The sequence below is a fragment of the Jatropha curcas genome, chromosome 5 (genome assembly GCF_041381405.1).
Source record: "Jatropha curcas cultivar XTBG-Jc1 chromosome 5, XTBG_Jcur_1.0, whole genome shotgun sequence".
NCBI classification, from domain to species: domain Eukaryota; kingdom Viridiplantae; phylum Streptophyta; class Magnoliopsida; order Malpighiales; family Euphorbiaceae; genus Jatropha; species Jatropha curcas.
The window spans coordinates 5,113,861-5,134,417 of record NC_143155.1 but is presented as its reverse complement, the minus strand read 5'-3'; the positions used below and the strand labels follow the sequence as shown (position 1 = coordinate 5,134,417).

At 34.2% G+C, this 20,557-nt stretch overlaps 2 protein-coding genes and 1 pseudogene across 3 annotated transcripts; 1 reads left to right on the top strand and 2 right to left on the bottom strand.

The window, feature by feature from the left end:
* Positions 1-6,460: 6,460 nt before the first annotated feature.
* LOC149496108 (uncharacterized) lies at positions 6,461-7,348 on the top strand. Its single transcript, XM_089721608.1, has one exon. It carries the CDS (start codon positions 6,540-6,542, stop codon positions 7,047-7,049), a length of 510 nt encoding a protein of 169 aa, XP_089577734.1. The 5' UTR covers positions 6,461-6,539; the 3' UTR covers positions 7,050-7,348.
* A 791-nt stretch (positions 7,349-8,139) lies between these two features.
* Positions 8,140-16,720, bottom strand: LOC149496107 (Homeodomain-like superfamily protein). 2 transcript variants are annotated; one of them, XM_089721606.1, is made up of 8 exons: positions 16,352-16,720; positions 14,697-14,804; positions 13,944-14,603; positions 12,041-12,123; positions 10,072-10,542; positions 9,863-9,946; positions 9,607-9,701; positions 8,140-8,598 (listed from the first exon to the last, which is right to left on the bottom strand). In XM_089721606.1, exons 1-8 carry the CDS (start codon positions 16,356-16,358, stop codon positions 8,529-8,531), a joined length of 1,578 nt encoding a protein of 525 aa, XP_089577732.1. In that variant the 5' UTR covers positions 16,359-16,720; the 3' UTR covers positions 8,140-8,528. The 2 variants fall into 2 exon arrangements, with proteins under 2 accessions (XP_089577732.1, XP_089577733.1); XM_089721607.1 differs by having other exon boundaries at positions 12,041-12,120.
* Positions 16,721-18,344: 1,624 nt separating this feature from the next.
* Positions 18,345-18,824, bottom strand: LOC149496106 (putative transcription repressor OFP9 pseudogene; annotated as a pseudogene).
* Between the last annotated feature and the right edge of the window lie 1,733 nt (positions 18,825-20,557).

The following is a 20,557-nucleotide window of genomic DNA, read 5'->3' as shown; positions in this document are numbered from 1 at the left end:
TTTTGGCAAGTATTACAATGGCGAATGTGTTGGCGAACATCTTTCTTCATTATTGGCCAGTAGTATTCCAATAGCAAAATCTTTCTAAGCATAGTGTCTGAGCCCTTATGTGCCCTGTAAATACCTTCATAGGTCTCCCTTATGATATAATTTCCCTCTTCTTCAGTTACACACTTCGCCTAAGGGTGTGATTTTAATCTCCTGTAGAGTTCTCCATTCCATTGCATAGTTTGCTCCTTTCCTGTTAAGTTTGATCACCTCATGTTTATGTAAGAAGTCAATGATCGGGCTCATCCAACTGCTTTCAAGTTGGGATACTAGGACTTCACTCAACTCGTAGCTCGGATAAGTTTAGAGTACAACCATCACTTCTCTTGGTAAATCTTCTTCCCGTGCTGTAGCCTTGGCTGTGGAATCTACTTATTGTTCGCCAGTTCTATTTGGGTCATCTTCCAAGTACAACCCTTTTCCTCTAACTTGTGTAAGAGAGACAAAGCTAGAGAGTGATACTTGATTAGTTTCAACTCTTTGCTGGTGAATGTGCCTGTGATTTGATTGACAACTAATTGTGAGTCTTAAAAAATATGGAGCACTAGAGTTCGTACCTCGAGGGCTAGCTTAAGCCTTGTGACTAAACCCTCATATTCAAAACCATTGCTAGTTGTTGAAAAGTTCAGACGCACGGTATACTGTATCTTTATTTTGCTCAGCCCTTGTAGGATTAGCCTTGTTGCACCCCCAAGCTCCCTAAGGCCCCATCAGTGTGCAACTGCCAAGTACTATAGTTGAGCTATGGAAGTTCGGTTTCAGGTTCACCCTTCTCATCTTCGCCAGAAAACTCGGCTACAAATATCTGCGGTTTTATTGTGGTACGAGGAGAGTACTTGATATCAAACTCTCTTAACCTAATCGACCATTCCACCAATCTTCTAGAGATTTCAGCTTGGTGTAGGATCTTTTTCAGAGGGTGGTTAGTTCGAACGATTACAATACGAGATTGGAAGTAGTGGCGCAATCAGTTCACCAAAGTTAAGATGGCGAATACTACCTTTTCAATATTTGGATATCGCAACTCGGAACCCCTGAGAACTTTGCTAATGTAATAAATAGGGTACTGTTCACCCTCTTCTTCTCTAATCAATACTGAAGCCACAGATTTTTCAATAGCAGCCAAATATAAGTATAAGGGCTCATCCTTTTTGGATCTACTTAAAACGGGAGCGGAAGACAAAAAATCCTTAAACTTTTCGAAGGTGAGCTGACATTTTTCATCCCACTAAAAACCCTTCAACTATTTTAGGGTTTAGTAGAAGGGCATACCCCTCTTGGCTGAGCAAGAGATAAATCGTCGTAAGGCTATAATTCGACCATTCAACTATTGAACTTCATGGATATTGGTGGGTGCCTGCATCTCTAGAATTGCCTTGATCTTTTCAAGGTTTTCCTTAATCCCCTTTTGTGATATCATGAAACCTAAGAACTTCTCTGCCTTAACTTCAAATGTGCATTTGTCTAGGTAGAGCTTCATATTAAACATGTTCAAGATTTCAAACGCTTCCTATAGGTCTCTAGGATGGTCAGTAGCTCAAGTGCTCTTCATTATCATATCATCTACTTATATTTCCGTGGTTCGCCCAATCTGGTTTTGAAACATGCTATTGACTAACCTTTAGCGTGTGGCTCCTGCGTTTTGTAGTCCAAACGGCATGACTTGATAACAATAGATTCCCCTATCAATGATAAAGCTCGTCTTTTCCTCATCCAGTTTATTCATTCTTATCTGATGGTACCCAGCTATTGCATCCATAAAACTCTACACTTCATAGCCATCTGTTGAATCTACTAGCTGATCTATTTTGGGTAGAGGGTAAGGATCTTTAGGGCATGCCTTGTTCAGATCGGTAAAGTCAACACATAACCTCTATTTTCCATTGGACTTTGGTACCAAAACTACGTTTGCCAGCCATTCTGGATAATTTACCTCCCTTATAAATCTTGCTTTCAAAAGTTTATCTACCTCATTTGTTATAACCTCTGTCTCTTTGGGCCATGATTTTGCTTTTTTTGTTTTATCGGTTTAAAATTTGGATCAACCTTGAGCTTGTGGGATATGGTATCAGGATGAATACCAACTATGTCCTCCGCAGTCCATGCAAAGCTGTTAACATTATCTTCTAAAACTACCTTAATATTATCTTGTACCTCTCTCGATAGATCGGCTCCCAGCATCAAGTTCTTCCCCTGTTTCACTTCCTATGTAATCAGCTCGCCCACAGGTGTTGGGCTAGAATCCACATTATGTCTGGGTTATTAAAGGGTTGGTGTTTGGTTGGTTTTGTGAGTGGTTTGCCTTCTGGCATCCACATGATTGGTAGGGCAAGAGGCAACTCTTTCAGTGCTATCATGTATGCTTCCCGAGCTACCTTCTGGTCTCCCCTAATAGTAATGACCTCGCCCATATCAGAGTAAAACTTCATGGTGAGGTATCTAATAAATGTGGCTGCTTCTAGTTCATATAGGGCTAGCCTACCCAATATAGCATTGTATGGAAAGTGAATGTCCACCACCATAAATTCCAATTTGAGTTTCCTCGACAAGACTTTGATTCCGAGCTCTAGGTTTATGTCTATGGACCCAGACACTTGCACAGTTTTGCCCGTTAAGCCGACTAAAGGGGTTCAGACAGGTTTAAGCCTCGCCTAGTCTAGTTTCAAAGCCTTGAATACCTCCATAGTCAATAAGTTCACTGCACTACCTTCATCCACCAACACTCTTTTTATTAGAAAGTTTTCCAAAAATCCCCTCAATTATTAGGGCATCATTATGTGGGGCATATACAAGCTCACTATCGACTTCAGAGAATCATATGGGCAACCTGGTGCTGGGCTTTTGTTGGGGTAGAATGGAATAGATCTTCCTAGCTCTCATTTTTCTTTCTAGTTGCTATCATCCCCCGATGAGCCACCAAATATGGTGTGGATTATGCCCTGGGTGTGACATTCTTTCGACTGCTTGTCATTCTATTCACTTTCCCTCTACGCTCTTCCAACAAATTACGTCAATTCGCATCTTTGTACAAGGTGTTCTATCTTTTTCTTCAATTGCCAACAGGCCTCAGTCCCGTGGCCTACATCCTTATGGAACTCGCAATACTTGCTCTTATGTCGATGGCTCAAGGTATTCTCCTTCATCTTTCTAGGTCAATAGAACTGAATTTGATCACATGTTCTCTTACCCAAGAAAATATTTTCGAGCGTGGTCTGTTCAAAGGGGTAAACTCCCGATCTTGCTCTAGCTTACCTTCTCTTGCATATGGCGTTCAAACAAAATAACTAGTTCGTAGGAGCCGAATAGGTGACCTCCTTCGGGGCGGTTGTCTCCTTACTGGGGATGGATGTCTCTTGTGTCTATACCTCTCTTCTTTGGGCGATCTATGCTGTTGAGCCTCATAGGCTTCATCTAATTTTGTGTATTTGTGGGATCACGCTATAAGCTCCACGAAGGTCAAGGGATGGTCTATACTCAAACTTCCAAACAATTTGTTGTACTTGCAATTTTTTGCCATGGCGCTAATGGCTACCTCATCATTCAAGTTCTCTACTTGCATCGCCATTCTTTGAAATTTAGATACATACTACCTCAGGGTCTCTTCCTCCTCTCTTTTTAAATCTACCAAGTCAAATGATATTTTCTTGGATGGTACACATGTTATGAAATGGGCTTGGAATGCTATGGCTAACTGAGAGAAGGAACGGATGGATCCTGTCTTGAGTGTTTGATACCACTTTTGAGCTGCCCTTTTCAGGGTAGTTGGGAAGACCTTACACATTAAATCTTCCAAATTGGTTTGGAAAGACATCATAGCTCGAAAGGTCACTAGATGGCTCGGGGGATTGGTAGATTCATCATAGGATTGGAAAGTAGGAAGCTTGAACTTTGTTGGAAAGACTGCGGCCAAAATATCAGCTAATAAGAGTGAGTCTTATCTCCTATTTCTCCTGTCTCTCTACACTCCCGAACTAGCTCCTTGACAACATCCCAGAGATTATCACCGTCCACGATTAGCTGGGTGCGACTTAGTTCTTGGTTGTTAGGGATAGTCATACTAGGTTCCACCTTTAATTCTGCCTCATGGTATTGATCATATACTGAGTGATTTTGGTGTTTGGGCGAAGTTGGGGGTAGGTTATGCTCTTGGTGAGGAGGGTTCACCAGCCTAGTAGGTGGTATTGGCTTGCCACTACGTTAAGGGTTCTCCAAGAGGCATTTCAGCACGGTAGTGAATTGTGAATAAGCTTGGGCTAGAACAGCTGCTACCTGGGGATCAAGGGTTGATGGAAGGACGAATGGGGATTATTGGTTGGCCTCACCATGGGTGTTGTCTTGGCCTTCAAGGTTGAGGCGCTCAGTGGGATCGGTGGCCATGGGAATCGAGAAAAACTGTGGGAATTTTTTTTAGGGTTGAAGGTGTGTTCCATGCTCACCACACCAATTGTTAAGCTCTCAGAATTTGGAGTGTATTGAATTGTGAATTAACCCTTAATGGGGTAAACTCGGGGTATATATACCGAATCTCGGGTAGTTGTATTAAAATAAGGATTATAAATCCTATATTATTTGTTAATTTGAGTTTATTTAGGAATATAATATTATTGTTTTAATATATTTCATTATTATATTTTTACAGTATCATTATTTCACCTCTATCAATATCCATCAATGATATTTAAAAATATATCGCACTGAACAAATTCATTTCGTTTATTTGGTTTGAATTTTTGATTTTAATCTGATTCGAAAATGGTTTGTAATCTAGAAAAATTTTGGTTTTTTTAGTGCAACTCAATTTTAGGAAATAAAATTGTGGTTAACCAAGTCGAACTGAGATACATAACGCTACTGTTTTAGAATACGAAAGAAAGAGCTTTTATTTTTTGTATCTAAATTCATTTCAATCTCTCTCTCTCTCTCTCTCTCTCTCATTTTTTGCCGTCTCACTCTTTCTATATTTTCCTTGCTCTTGCGACTTTCCTTTCCTCATCTCACCTACACCAATCTCTTTTTTCAGCCAAACCCCCACACAATTTCGTGTAAGTAACAACTGCAAGGGAGCTAGATAGAGTATACGAAGAATTGTTAACCAAGGATTTTATGATTACTGTTAATATTATGCTCTATCTGGAATTACAAACATAAAAGAAACAAGTATGAAGAGCTATTTTACATTTAGAAAGAAGAATAAACAAAAATCTAACTATTTCCCAAGCATAAACTGGCATGAAAGATCGATAAATTTAAAGATCTATAATTCTTTTATATTGTGTAAAATTTATTCTCAATCGAGAAAGTTTGAAATTTCATTTGAGTTGCAGATCGAATTGCTATAGAAATTAGTGGCAGAAAGATCAGAGAAAAAAATCCTTTTAGAATTATTAGATATCTGGTTAGCCGAACCGAATCGAACTAAAAATTTGATTTGGGTCAGCTCGATTTTTTATATGGAATCAATTTAAACCAAATAAAATGAAGAAAAAGTCAAGAGATTGATCTGCCGTTTCAGTTTCAAATAAAATGCAAAGCACACAGATAATTAAATCGTTGGTCATTAAAATAAATATTAGTTATACACTTGTACTTTTAACTAACTTGGACTAGCTTATGAAATTTATTAATCAAATTAATTTTCTTTAAATCGTAATTTTTCATTGATGAAAAATTTCAGAAGTTCTAAAAGCTCAAATTCCACTGTAACGTATAGACAACAAATAAAGGAGGGTAGCATTTTTACATCAGTGAAAATGACGAGCAAGCAAAGAGAGTTTTCGTCAACCAGTGACACACTTAGGAAGTTTTATTTAATCAACAATAATATAATATTCCGTTATATTCAATTACAATCCATTAAATATAGTTAAAGTAATTACTTTGTTTTTTTTTATTAGGAAATAATTTTTTATTTGCCTTTTCTTTTCAAGAAAAATAATCTTGCTTCAAAATTTGTATAAAATTACAACTTTTTCGTTACATAATTTATATCTTGACTTGACTTATATATAATTAAAAAATTTAAATTATATAGTTAAATTATATTATTTCTTTTAAATTTTTTTTGAATAATTTATCACTAAAATATTTCTTTTGAATTTGTTTTTAAAGTAATTACTTCTACTAAAATGCTTTAAAACGGCTTATATGAACATCATGTGTCAAAAATCAGAGTACGAAAATAAAAACGGAATGACGCGAGAACGAAAAAAACACAGTTCCACGTGATTTCAAAACGTGTGTTCTTTCATATGCTCAATTCCAGCCGTCTGATCAGATCAGGTGCAATTACGCCGATTTTTCCCTACTTTCTGGTGATGAGCCACAAATTTACCACGTGGCTGGTACTGATTGAGACACTAGTCAAAACGACACTGCACCGACCTTAAAAAGGATAAAAACCTCGTCCTGCAAGGCAAAGGAAAACGCGAATCCTTCCTTTTACAGGAAAACGAAATTCTTATATAAACAAACCCAAATCAGAAAATTCAAATATGTTGTTAAGATCAATATCAATGGCAGCCATGGACGTGTTTCAAATTGCTAAACAAGAAGCAGAGATTCTTCATAGAAGAAGCAACTGGGAGCTTTACTCTACTTTTGATGGTGCCGATGATCCGAGAACGTTCACCGGAAAGTTAGACTCCGACGGGCTGAAACTAGCGAAGTTGGAAACGACGAAACAAGAAATAGCAAGGCAGCGAGCGAAGGCTACGAATAGAGAATTTGAGATAGTGCTAAAGGAAGTGGAACTCGAAGTTTTGCTTCAACTTGGAAAAATCTTGGCCATGGGTAGTAACGTTTTTGATCCGCTGCTTAAGGGTTTGAAGAGTTTTATTGTTGAAAGAGAAGGGGATGTCTGTTCAGTTTGTCTACTGAAGATGGAGATTGGTGAAGAAGGTAAAGCTATGGAGTGTATGCATAGGTTTCATGGCTTCTGTATAGTGCAGTGGCTTAGGAGGAAGAAGACTTGTCCTTTGTGCAGATACGAGATGCAAATATAAATTTGGACGAAGTATTATTTACTCTCCGAGCTTTGAGCTAATTCGGTACTTAGTTCCATTATTTTGGTAAACCTAGTAAATAATCTCGAAGATGTGGTTACGTCAAAGTATATATGGTATTTGCTGTAAGAAATATGATATTTTAGCCGTTGAATATTAGTAAAAATACAAAACTGCTCTCCATTAAAATTGAATACATCTAAAATCCATATTCCCCTTCATCTTTCTTATTCTCTTCGTATGATCCAATCTTAAAAACAATTTCTCTGAATTAATGGGATGTTTCTTCTTCTCAATAAGAGCTTTGGTTAATATTTCTTTGTGTTTGGATGTATATTATTATTATTATTATTATTATTATTATTTACTCTGATTTCTTTTCCCCCCATTATTTTGCAGCTACTGTTGAAAATCAGTGACTGCGTTCATTTTTTTGCATTCTAGACAGGTTTGAATTCTGAAGGGCATATTTTAGGAGTTCTTTTGATTACTTGAGCTTCTTCTTGGAGCTCTTCCTCAATTCAAATTTTATATATATATATATATATATGAGTTCTTGTTCTAGATATTTAAATATCCTTTTGACTTGAGTTTTGGGTGTTTATACTTTGAATATAGATTAAGAAAACCTAAGATAGCTCGGTCTAATTGTTAAAATTTCTGCCCTACATTAGTTTCCTGTCTAACCATTAATATGTGGAGTAATTTCAGGCATTAGTTTTTCGTCTAACAGTTAAGATATGAATATTTTGCATTTTTTTTAACGATTAAAATATTAATAGTTTGATCCAATCAAACCTCGGGCACTACCTATTATGTTTAAACCCCAGGGATTAAATAATATTTTACCATATAATTTTATGAATTTTAAAAGATAAAAACTTCTTTTCTGAATTTTGGAAATGTAAATTTTTATAATGACAAAGGGTAATCTTTTATTTACCATCTTTTTCATAAATTGTAGATTCTCTTTCTATTCTACCGAGACAAGTGATAAACGTATATTCATCCATTATGTTCTTTTTATTGATCAAGTTAGGTTACTGCTTATAAGAGTACTCTGGAGGTAGGCATGCCAGTACAATGAAAATGGACTAAATTGGTTTGTCAAGATTCACTTAAACTAGATCCAGGTCAATTAATCAATCAAGATTTACAATCAGAATTCATCAGAGAACATTTTTCTTCCAGAGGGCATCATAACAAAGAATTTGTACAGAAGTATACACAGCTGATCACTTCGACGACGACAGAAATTAGTTGCTTCAATGAGCCAACAGAAAACAAATCTAAAAACCTTCACTCCAGACCAAGCAGTTTCCATGTCAGGATATGAAACACAATCCTCTTTTCTGTCTTTCAAGTTTCAACTGTACAAAGCTCATTGCATTTTCGTCGGGTGAACATGGGCGCGGCCTTAATGCTCATCTCATCTCAGGAACCCATTATACCTCTAATCATGTATCAACTGACGGCTTATCAATCAACAGATGAACTAGTTTCTCCAGTTTCATCCTCACTGAAACTAGACGGTCTCTCCATGGCGGATCTATGAAATACACAAAGCAAGAAACATGTTAGCAGATGTGAAATATCAGTTTAAAATTTTGGGGGGCAAGATATGCTGCAGAATTAGCATGCAGCAGCAATGAAATGACAATATTTTGTCATTTTGCAAACAAATTAGAAATTAAAGACAATCATAAATAACCATTGACAGGCAAGTCAGCATCTCAACCTGAATGATGCATCTTGCTTTGCATTTCGAGATGTCATTTTCAAACATATAAATCTATTTTTTTCCAGTGATCAGAATCAGATATATTGTCAAGGTAACAGGAGGAATGATTAGAAGTCTCGTTACATAATCAGTCAGTTTTTACATAAGAATATCACTGATTTATGCACGCATGAAAAATGTAATTAAGACACAATGTAGTGGAAAGGTAGAGCTCTGTGTAACCTCCCGTTTCTTATTGGGTGCTGAATCTTGAAGCTTAAAACCAGAACCAGACATTAAATTTCTAGACACAGAATTTCCCATTTCCCAAATAGTATATACAGGGGGTAACATGTTGCGAGGCAAGAGTTTGTTTTCACCTATCCTTGACACGAGACGGGTTTAAAGGGTTTATGTGGGATTATGTTTTCACCTATCCTTCTAATATTAAGAGTAATCCTATTTGCATTTGCCCTCACGACAAGAAGTCACTACCATCAGATCAATATGAGGCTGAAACAAAAGAATTAGATGATTATCCCACCCATTTAGCAAAATAGAATTTGGCTTAACATTGCGAATCAATGCAGCTGGGAAATATAAAATTAAACCATAGCCTTCCACCAAAATAAACTGACTTGTTATAGAAACTAAAATTTCAAGCTAGAAACATCCTAAGAGCTTATACAGATTTCCCAGTTATTGAACAGCTAAGCTACGGGCTTTACTCAACAACCAATCAAGTCTAATGACAATTGACAGAAATAAGATAGGATATACATTGATCAAATTTACATATAAAAATTACAAGTAAAAAACCAGAAATTATGTACCAACCCTTTAGTTGAATTTGTCTTTCGGTGCATATTAGAAAATGATGCTTTTGTCACGTGTTCCTGCTGTGGAAGTTCAGCTCTAAATCGCTTCGAGACCTTAATATTAATCCAAAAAATGGAGAAGTGTCAAAATCATACAATACAACCATACAGTATATCTGTATAAAGTTATATTTATATACATGAATGTAGATATTATTATGCGATGTATATGACATATAAATTATTGACAAAATTTCACAACATCAAGAACTCACCGTCATGTCATTAGTTGAATGCATCCTTGCTCTAACTGGATCTCTATATTCTTTTGCTCCCTTCATTTCTCCATAAAGTTTCTCCTATATATATATATATATATATATATATATTCAATGTACAAGTCAATATCAAGCCAATTGCAAAATAATATAACAAAAAGGCAGAAAGGTGCAATGAATTAAGAACGGTATAAGCGATAAAGTACCTTTGACGTCCTTGAAGATAGTGGCCTCTCTTCCACATCGAGAGATTTACTGGATCCAGGAATTAAATTTGAAGGCTTTGGCATATAATCAGTCCTTTGGACAATATTAGGGCTGATATTGCCATAGTCATGCAACCAAGGGTCTGTCTGCTCACTAATAACCCTACCACCATTAGGATATTGATCGCTAGAAACAATATCTGGCCTTATGCCTTCAACAACATGCTTAGAGCTGATCTTATAATTTCTTTTGCTATTACGGATAGAAGTTTCAGCAGCAAGATCATCATACTTATCTATCGCAGACTTCACACCAGGGTTAGAATTCGAATAATTGTAAGAACCAGATTTTTGTTTTAATTGGTTGTGAGATTTCTTGTCATGAGAATCACATGTATTTTTGAGGTTAAAGTTCGGACCTTCCATAAATGAATCCTGAGAACTCATTTTGAAATTATATAGTTCCTGCCTCTGCAAGGTCATAAGAATGAACAAAAAAAAAAATTACCATGGTCATATAATTAAGAAAAAAAACATGAATCCATATGGGATTCACGCATCAATAGAATGACTGAGACCATGAAGAACCAATGGGGTTAAAAAAATAAACTACAACTTCATCCTATTACTTACTGTTGTAATTCATATGAACAGAAACACATCCAACTGAGTATGCAACGGTGTTATAAAAAATGAAAGCTTTGCGCTACCAATGTCAACATTCAAATAATTTGGTTACTAGTTCTAAAAATAATTGTTTCACATCAAAACAAGAAATCAAGACTAATATCATTCAATGTAACTGAAAAATAAAGATTCATTCAAATAATAAGTTCCATACATATAAACAACTTCAACAATTGGCAATAGATCATTATGACAGATTAAGTAAACGAAAAAAATTCAAACCAAATTACACAATTTAATATACTCAAGTTAGTAGCAGAAAGAATAATAACATATTCTAATCTCTGTCCACATTCACCATATTTCCATCCATAGATTTATCAATCTATCCTCTCCAAATTCCCTTGAAAGTTACTATTCTTGGATTTGACATCTTACAGCTTGCTAAACAATTATTCACCATCCTCCAAAATCATCAAAATCAGATATAAAGCAAAAGATGAAAAGTCAACTCTTCTCCTCCTCATTTGTTCAACTCATTGAAAATTTTTTTCCCCTTTCCTATTTGAAAGCTGAATGTCTTTTCCCTAACATAAGCTAAGGAAGAAAATAGATGCCATTTCTTTTGCTTCTAATAATTGCTATCTTCACCACATTTACTCCTCAACCCAGATTTAGAAGTGAATTTCAATCAAGTAATAGGTAAATATTTTACATATATAGGCTTCAATTATATGTAGTGAGCTGCTAGGTGCTCACCTAGGGCTTAGGTTAAGTCACTTCATCTTACCAGGATGCCTTGGCAGGAGATTTTGATGGAACAGGATACCTGGAATTAATCTTGTCTCTCAAAGGAAGTGCAAAACATAATTATTTCACCATGTTAATTGAGCCCATAATTGTCTGCTGGCAATCATATGCATAAGCAATGCAGAAATGGACATTCAGGGGTTCTCAAACTACAATGCCTAATATCGTATCCTGTGATGACATATACCTTAGAAAGTTTGCCCAGGAAATGGAGCATATGGCAGCAATTTATCCCTATCAGGAAGAAAAATTCTTGTAATACTTGAAGCTGGTGTTGTAGATAACTTATTTGTAACTTGATGAGATGAGTTCTTACCATTGAACTCAGTTCATATTAAAAATATTAAGTCCCACAATGAACATATATTGATTCAAGAGAGCTCCTGACCATGATTATTAGATAAAAGCAAAATTTTGCTTAGTTCGACCTTTTCAATCTTTCTGCTCCTTCTAACATGTCACAAGCTTGCATAATTCCAGTACAACTAGATATCTGAAAATATTAATAGAATGACTCAGGAAATCTACTTACACTGTTGATATTGGTATGCTTATGAACTCCAGAAACCTCAGGAGAATTATTCCTAGCAAGATCTCCAACGTAGAATGCTCCTGCTGAGGTAGTTAAGAGAAATTAAAAACAATAAACAAGCTTATGGAAATCAACATGCCACGCTTATAGCCAAGAAAACACTAGGACTCCGTACCAAATAAATGACAAGCTAGGAACATATCAATACTTCCACCATAAGGAGCAAAAGAAAATGGTCACTACAAGGAAGCAAAAATTAATCTGGAATTCAATGTTATGATAAATAATATTCCCTCCGTCCATTTTGTTTGCATGGTTTGACCAAACACGCATATTAAGAATTCAGTCAACAAAAGTTATTTTGCCTTTTGTTACCCTTAACTCATTAAAATATTAATAAAAGTTCTTTATTTAATGAACAATCATATTATAGGAAAAATAATTATTTATATATCTAAATTTAGAAACCTTGCAAACATTTTGGGACATACAAAAAAGAATAACAAGCAAACAAAATGGGACGGAGGGAGTAGATTTTAAATTTCAAAAAAAAAAAGCCAATATTAGTCTGCCATCCAATATCATTTTAAATAATAGATATAAATTTCAAAAATGACAACATATCTCCAAGGAGGAAATTTACTATAAATATCCCAAGATTACATCCAATCTATCTTGGGAATCCAGAGTTCCAAGGCAAACTAATGATAGAAATTCTAAAAAACAAGAACTTTAGACATATATATAATGAAAAGAATAACAAAATGCTACTAAATGTCATCAATTTTTTAAAATATATAAAAAAAATGCAATGTATAAGTGTTTTATCAAGCAATTCAAATTAAATCGATTTATCAAACCTTAAATCAATTATGGTTCTTAGATCTAATCAATAATCAAGATTAACAAAGATTTATACATACAGGAGCAGCATTTCCAAAAATTTGCTAGAACGGTAGGAAAAAGATTCAAAAAAGATTACCCGCACACCTAAGTCCAAGGCTGCGCTACAGGTCCTGGCGGGCCTAGGCACACCTTGCCAGATTGGGCCCACCTCAATGCCGTTGAGGCACAGACACTGAGCCTCAGTGAGCAACGGGCCCAGGTGCGTGCCTAGGAACACTTTTGGCATCAATGATCCAGAAATAACATTAGGGTTCACTTGGATAAAGTATATTCGAAGTAAAGTTTCATTTGGATTTGTGTTTCAAGTGAAAATTTACACAAAAAGCCAACATGATATCAAATTCCAATATATATTCATCTCAAATGACTATTTATCCACATGTACCTTCACAGTTTTTACATTTTCAAAATGGATATAGAAAAAAAAGGACCACTTATTTGCGAGGCACACTGGAAACTTCACTCAAGAAATATCTGTATTCAGATGATGTTACAAGTAATTGAGACTTTTGACTGCAGTCACTGAGCCACTTTAGGCAAACAACTAAGACAGTATTATAGATACAGCTTTTATTCTTGCCATTATGAATCTAATTGACCCAATAATTACAAATTTCAACTACAAACTAGAAATTTATGATATAATCTCCTTCACCTTCAAATGCTCCATATTGTTAGAAGGCAAAAAAAAAAGAGTTTTTGCGACCGGACTTTAACATGAACCTCCAACGCAACTCTGGACCTAGTTAGTAATTTTATTGAAGCCATGTGAAGCACAGTCCTTTAAGCAATGTCACTCTCTACAAAGCTTTTGATATATGTAATTACTTCAACTATCAAATGCCTTAAACTGCAAATTTTTCTAAGGAATAATAAAGTTAAAAAATAAAATTAAGGTCAAGAAACGGATATTTAATCGAATAGTTATTATGCATCCCTTTAGCTGCAACAATTGCATGGAACGATACAGAAAGAGGTTCATGAATTGATAACATACCATTGACTGGATCCCTAATTGAGGAAGAAAATGCACCAGGAGGAAGTGGCTGGAATTCAACACCAAGTGGAGGGCCATCCTCCCTATAGTGCTTGCCCAATTGCCTTTTGACAGCAGTGATGGCAGCGTTTTCAATTTCACCCTTCACTTTCAAATAGCCTGATGGTTTATACCCCATGTTATTGGAATTCTTGGGAATTAGTGGCCTGCTAGCTCCATTCTGTGTTACATATCCAGAAGATTTCAGATCATGAGGATCTTCACTTTGAGAAAACAACTTATCTTGCAAGGATGAGCTACTTTCTGAGGATGTATCGTCCACACCATTAACATTCCCTGTGTATCGACTCGTGCGATCATAGGTGACATCAGCAGCAGGAAGATTGTGGCCATAAAGTCTCTGACTTTCAACTTCCTTTGGGTCAGCTTTCCTATAATCACCTTGTTTAGTGCTTCCACAAGAATCTTGCCGCAAACCACTCCCACGGTCCTGAAAAATACCACTAGACCGGTCTTGACGCCCGTTAGCACCTGTATCATCCCTTGACAATTTTTTATCTTTCAACCTTCTGTGGCAAAACCAACTAGATATTTGTTTTTCTGTCAACCCTATCTGCTCTGCAAGTTCTGTTTTCATTTCCTCCGTTGGATAATTGTGTTCTGAGAAAAAACCAACAATTTTTCTTTTCAAGAACATAACGACCAACCTCAGTTAATGTGCTAAATGAAATATATCAAGTGATGCAAAAGTACCATTGTAAAATTTCTCTAAAGCCATAACTTGGGCAGGCGTCTTGAGTATCCTTTTGGAATTTTTCTCCGGAGAAACTCTATTCTCTTCAGAGTGCACTTCACCTGAATCTAAAGATTGGTTCCAGAAGACAAAAACAAATATAAATATAAATATATATACACACGCACATATATATGAGTGGTGACATCAACCCATCTAAAAAATAATAGGTTGTTGAATTGGTGAGCCATATATGCATATAGAGTTCCTCACTATTAAATACCACAGCCACATAGGAAAAGCGACCAGCACATATTAAAGTATGAAGGAGAAGTTACTATTCAACTTCCATTTAAATCAGGAAAACTAAATAAATTACTTGTACAAAGCTGTAGGACCCCAAATTTTCTACATTTCTTCAAATAACATCTGGATATTCATTTATTTTATATCAGGATACAAACATATTATCAAGTCACATCCCCAACCCCCTGATCCTAGGAGCTTTGTCATATTTGCAAGCACATCCAACTAGAAGAGATAACTCTTTCAAAAATCTCCTAGACAAATCTACCATGCCAGCCAAATACAATTGCAAATATAGAAGGCCTCCATAACAGTTTCCTCCACTCAAAGGACAAACTCCATTATGCCTCCTTATGTCATCCAAACACTGAAGCCATTGTATTAGAGCGAATCAAGCACTCAGATATGCAGAAAGATGCAAAGTATTTGGCAATGGTTAGGTGATCAGATGTCCAATCAGTCTGCATCAAAAAATTGCTGGCAAGAGTCTAACCATGCAATTTGTTGATCTCGTTTGACACAGAGTATTGTCCATTCAATGAAATAAGCCTGAAACACCAGTGTAATTACAAGGAAAACATCCTCCCTAAGAAGGCATAGGCACCAGCAGAGTTAAGAAAAGAGACCCTTTCAACATGCAGCCCTCTTTCTTTTATCTTCTCTATACCTACCCTATGCCATGAAGGGGCAAAAAATACTAGACAACCAAAAAGTTAAGTTGCCCAAGTATCAGACTTTGTTATCAACTCTATTAATCTAACTCTTCACTTCACTTTGCCAGCAATGTGCTGTCTCAGACAATTCTTCATATGGTTTTCACAAGGAAGCCATTTCAAGAACACTTGAAGGGGAACACCACAGATACTATCATAAGAAACAGAAAACCTTAACATTTCCAAGACCTAAGTTGTACCACTCGCTGATAATAACAGGTGAATAAAATATAGAATTGTATTAATTACCATTGAAAAGGGCGTTGACCTGAAAATTATCCATCAAACTTTGTTTACGAAATAACAAAGAAGGAAAAATAAATGGAAATGTAAAATTTCCATTATTTCCAACAGAAAACTGACAATCTAAATCCAATTCTCTCAACAACCAAACACCCAAAACTCATTCTTACTGTTATTCTCCTCATTGCACACAACGCATCTGGTTAATACAGCAGCAATCCAATTCTCCCATTTTAAAATTACACATTCTCGAAACCCCACAAGCTCGAAAAATTAATACTCACACCTTTCTATGCAACATATAAACAAAAATAAACTGCAAAAATTAAAAAAAAAAAAAAAAAAAAAAAAAAAAAAAAAAAACCCAAGTCTCTAAAACGATCATTAGATTGATAAAAGGTACATAATATTACCTTCCATGTTAGGTGATTTTCTGGGGATTCTCTCTTCTTCTCTCTCCGTGTCAAATCCGGTCGTTTGATTGGCTCAAAAAGAGAATCCCATTAAGCCAAATGGTCTATATAAAGCTGAATTAGAGAAAACGAAATCTGGGTTTTGTATGATTGATTATATAAAGTCCTCACATCTAATTAATTCCCTCAAGTCCACAGGTAGAAGGATTGTTTTGGTATGGGTGGAAACTGGACAGCCAAAGAAAGAATTCAATTCTTCTCTTCCTTTTTCCTTTCTTTCGTTGGGTTGCATTTGCTTCTCGGTTTCAATTAACTTTATTACAGTTGGGTTTTATTTTGTTTTGTTTGTTTAATTAAAATCCAAAATTTGACATTTTCTTTTTAAATATCATTTAATGTTTATTTTCCCAGAAGATGAAATAGTTTATATTACGGAAGACCAGAAAAAGCAAAAAGAAAACGAAAAGAACTCTGATTTACTTAGGTGATTGATCGTATTCATGGGCCTCAATTGAATTGGGTCATTAAGAAATCCTTCACAAAGCCTGCCTTTAGGATTGGGCTGCTGGCCATACCCAAACCAAAATTTCAGGATTGGTTACTCCAGTTCAGGTTTCGACTCGATTCAATATTTTCTTTTTCTTATTTTCTTTTTAGAGCCAGAATTGGAATTGCAAATTTGATTTGATTCCGATTTCAATTTTTAAATTTTTGATCTTGATTCTGCAATTTCAGTTTCAATCAATAGTTGAAAATTATTACACTTTTCCAAAGAATTGCCATAATTGTAAATTTTTTTTTATATCACAGTAATATCACGCTCGTTTAAATAAAAAATGAGTACTAAAATAAAATTTCAATTCATGATATTTAAAAAAATCATCCATTAATTCATATGATATTTTCTAATATATGTGTTATAGATAGCATGTAAATTTAGAGGTAGATTATTTTTTATCATCGGATGGATTTCTTAATTTTAATCGTTATAATTTAATATTCTCTTTATTACATAATAATAGGTTCACATTCTACCTTTAAAATAAATTTTTTTAAAAAAAAAGTTCACATTCCTCTTTTTTCTTGTACCAAAATATGGTTTTATTTCTCTTTTTAGAAGAGGTAATTTTTATAATTTTCTATTCTATCCCTATCTAATATATATATATATATTAAGAAACTACACTACTATCGTCATTGATCAAATCTTCAAACAAAAATAAATAATTATATTGTAATTTGAAATTTTGTTAATTTTAATGAGATGGAAGTAGAGGCGAAGGAACCGACCCATTTAGGTTCGGTTTGGTAAGTTATTCAAGAAAAGTTCGGTTTATCAGTCGGTTTAAACGGAATTTATTATTTAGTTTGAGTCGATTTCATAGAAATTCATGAACCGAACTTAAAACCGAATCAAAATAGCAAAAATCAACCGAAACAAACCGAACTGACTTGTTTATTGAAATAGAAATTTAAAAAAAAAATCTGGTTTTGTATAACCAAAAAATTCTTTATTTTTTATATTAAAATATAAATCAAAGCAAGTTGGTTACTTTTCCCATATTCTGCTTAGCCCTATATATATATATATATATTTTTTTTTTTTTCTTTTTTTTGAAACTAAGCCCTACTCTAAATACAGTATTATAGTGCAAATTTTTCTTAAAAAAAATAGTAAAAATTCCAAATTTGTCTTTGAGATGTTCCATTGAAAATCCAATCTCTTCAAATTTTCTTGCCTTATAAATATAAAGGGAAATGAGTCCATGAGAGAGTGTTGTAAAACTCACTTTTCAATAATTTAAATTGTCCTCTACAAGTGAATACAAAAAATAAATAAATATATATATTTATTCTAATTTTATTTTTCTAATAGTTAATACCCTAATAATTAATAATAATCATTCTTGAATTATAAAACAAGATACCATGTGTATGATTGTTAATAAAATACTAAATAATAATCTAAAAGCTTCAAATTAATTAATATTAATCAATGACATTTATGATATAAAAACAAATTAGTGCAAACCTCAGGAAAAACCTGAAGAAGAATTCCATGATACTCTTGAGAATTCATTGAAATGTAATAATTCAATAGACTACGAAGATCTTTAGGCTCTTCTAATCTATTTGCCATTATCATCTCAACCATAGACTCTCTATAATCTTCTCTTGGATCGTAAGAGCACTTCTCCACAGCTACCATTATTATAAACTTGATGCCTTCATGTTTTAGCATTCTCTTCTCTTTACTATGTCTTGCCTCTTCTTGCCTTTCTCTAATCATTTGGTCCAGTCTTTCTTCAACCATCGCATGAGCCAGGCTCGAAACGGAAGCGTATCGGTCTGAATTGTCTGAGCTCTCTGTTTCTTCTTCAGAAGAAGAGACACTAAGCCTGCAACTACAACACAAGGCTTTGCATCTTCTTCGTTGAAGCTTTTGGTTCTTGTATTCTCTATAGGATTTCATGTTCAAGAATTAATGAAGGGAAATTTGTGCAAAATTTAATCATATATACACAATGGCAAGTGAGGTAGATTTAAAACATGATTATGGGTATGTTCGGCAAAATTAGTTGTTAGCTGTTTTAGTAGCGTTTAGCTGATAGCTGTTTTAGTAACTTTTTATAAAACGCTAAAAGTTAAACGTTACATTAGTTAACTTTTTATAAAACGCTACTTTAATTTCTACAAACTAGTTTAAACGCTATGTTACCAAATACTATAAAAAACAGCGTTTAGTGTTTTGACCAATTAAAACACTAAAAGCTACTTAAAAAGTTGTTGTCAAACACAGCCTATGTCTTGAGTTTAATATCATAAACACATAATTAAGTAATGAGATTTGGTTGGTTGAAGGAGCAAGAAAGGAATGCAAATGGAGGGACATTTTTGTGCATTATTAATATGAGCTTAGCTATAGTTATGACATCAAGTACACCTTTAATAATTCTATTTGATAGGGTTTTTGTTAGGTGGCAAACTTTTGGAAGTATGGTTAATATGGACAATGTGAGAGTATTCAAAGCTTTAATATTAAATTAGAATGCTAATTAAGAAAGAAAGCAACAGAATAAATAAATTTTTGGTGGGAATAAGTCGTAGTTGAAGGATTGAGCCTAATCATGCATTATGAAGATCATACTAAAGTAATTCTCCAATAAATTAACGGGTGTGTTTTACTTTTTGACCCACATGTTCTCTTATTTTTCTCTTTTGTTAAAATAAATAAATAAGGGATAACTCATCTTAATTAAAGTGTCTTGATAAAAAGAGATAATACTTACCATTACACTTGCATCAGTTAAAATGCCTTCATAGGTAAGAGCATTGAACTTAAGCTCTATACACTAGTATCCTTTTAGGTTGTTTATTATTGAACTACTATGTTTTAGAAGCATGTGTAATGATTTTTACTAAGTCTGTGTTCGGCAATAATTTATAAAATAGCTTTTAGTGTTTTGATTATTTAAAATGTTGTTCGATAATATAACATTTGGACTAGCTTTTTTAGAGGTTATGGTGGCATTTTGTGAAAAGTTAACTGATGTAACATCTAGCTTTTTTAGCATTTTATGAAAAGTCACTCAAATAGCTTACAACTAAAACAGCTAACAGCTACTAAAACAACTAATTTTGCCGAACAGACTCTAAAGCTATTTCCGGCAACAACTTTTTAAGTAGTTTTTAACTTTTTGACTAAACAATATTTTTTTATAGTATTCAATAATATAGCGTTTGAAATAATATTAGATTTTAAAGTAGCGTGTTATAAAAGGTTAACCCCGTAACTTTTATTTTTTAACATTTTATGAAAAACTACTTAAACAACTACTCGAACAATTAAATTCTACTAAATAATTAACAACTAGAAAAAGAACTAATTTTACCGAACAAATCCTAAATAAGTTATATATTTTCATATACTAAATCCTAAATAGAAATTCTAATATTCTTCTATCTATTAACAAAACACGTTAAATAGATTATACATCTTACTCTAATTAAAATATCCAATATTAAAATCAGATAAACGGCTAATTAGTAGTCATATAGTGACGTCAAATGAAATAACAACACAGGGGTAAACAAAACTTGACAATGGGAGAAATAACTAATGGGTTTTTAGCTTTGTGATGAATGTGTATTTCTATGGTAAAAATTTGAGTAGAAATCTAACCAATCTGTTTCAGTCGGTGGCAT

Excerpts from the sequence above, each read along its gene's own strand:
- LOC149496108 (XM_089721608.1), top strand. The coding sequence starts at position 6,540 with ATGTTGTTAAGATCAATATCAATGGCAGCCATGGACGTGTTTCAAATT.
- LOC149496107 (XM_089721606.1), bottom strand. Across the intron at positions 14,604-14,696 it reads TTTAGAGAAATTTTACAATG|AACACAATTATCCAACGGAG; the intron begins GTACTTTTGCAT and ends GTTTTTTCTCAG. Across the intron at positions 9,702-9,862 it reads ATTCAACTAATGACATGACG|GTCTCGAAGCGATTTAGAGC; the intron begins GTGAGTTCTTGA and ends ATTAATATTAAG.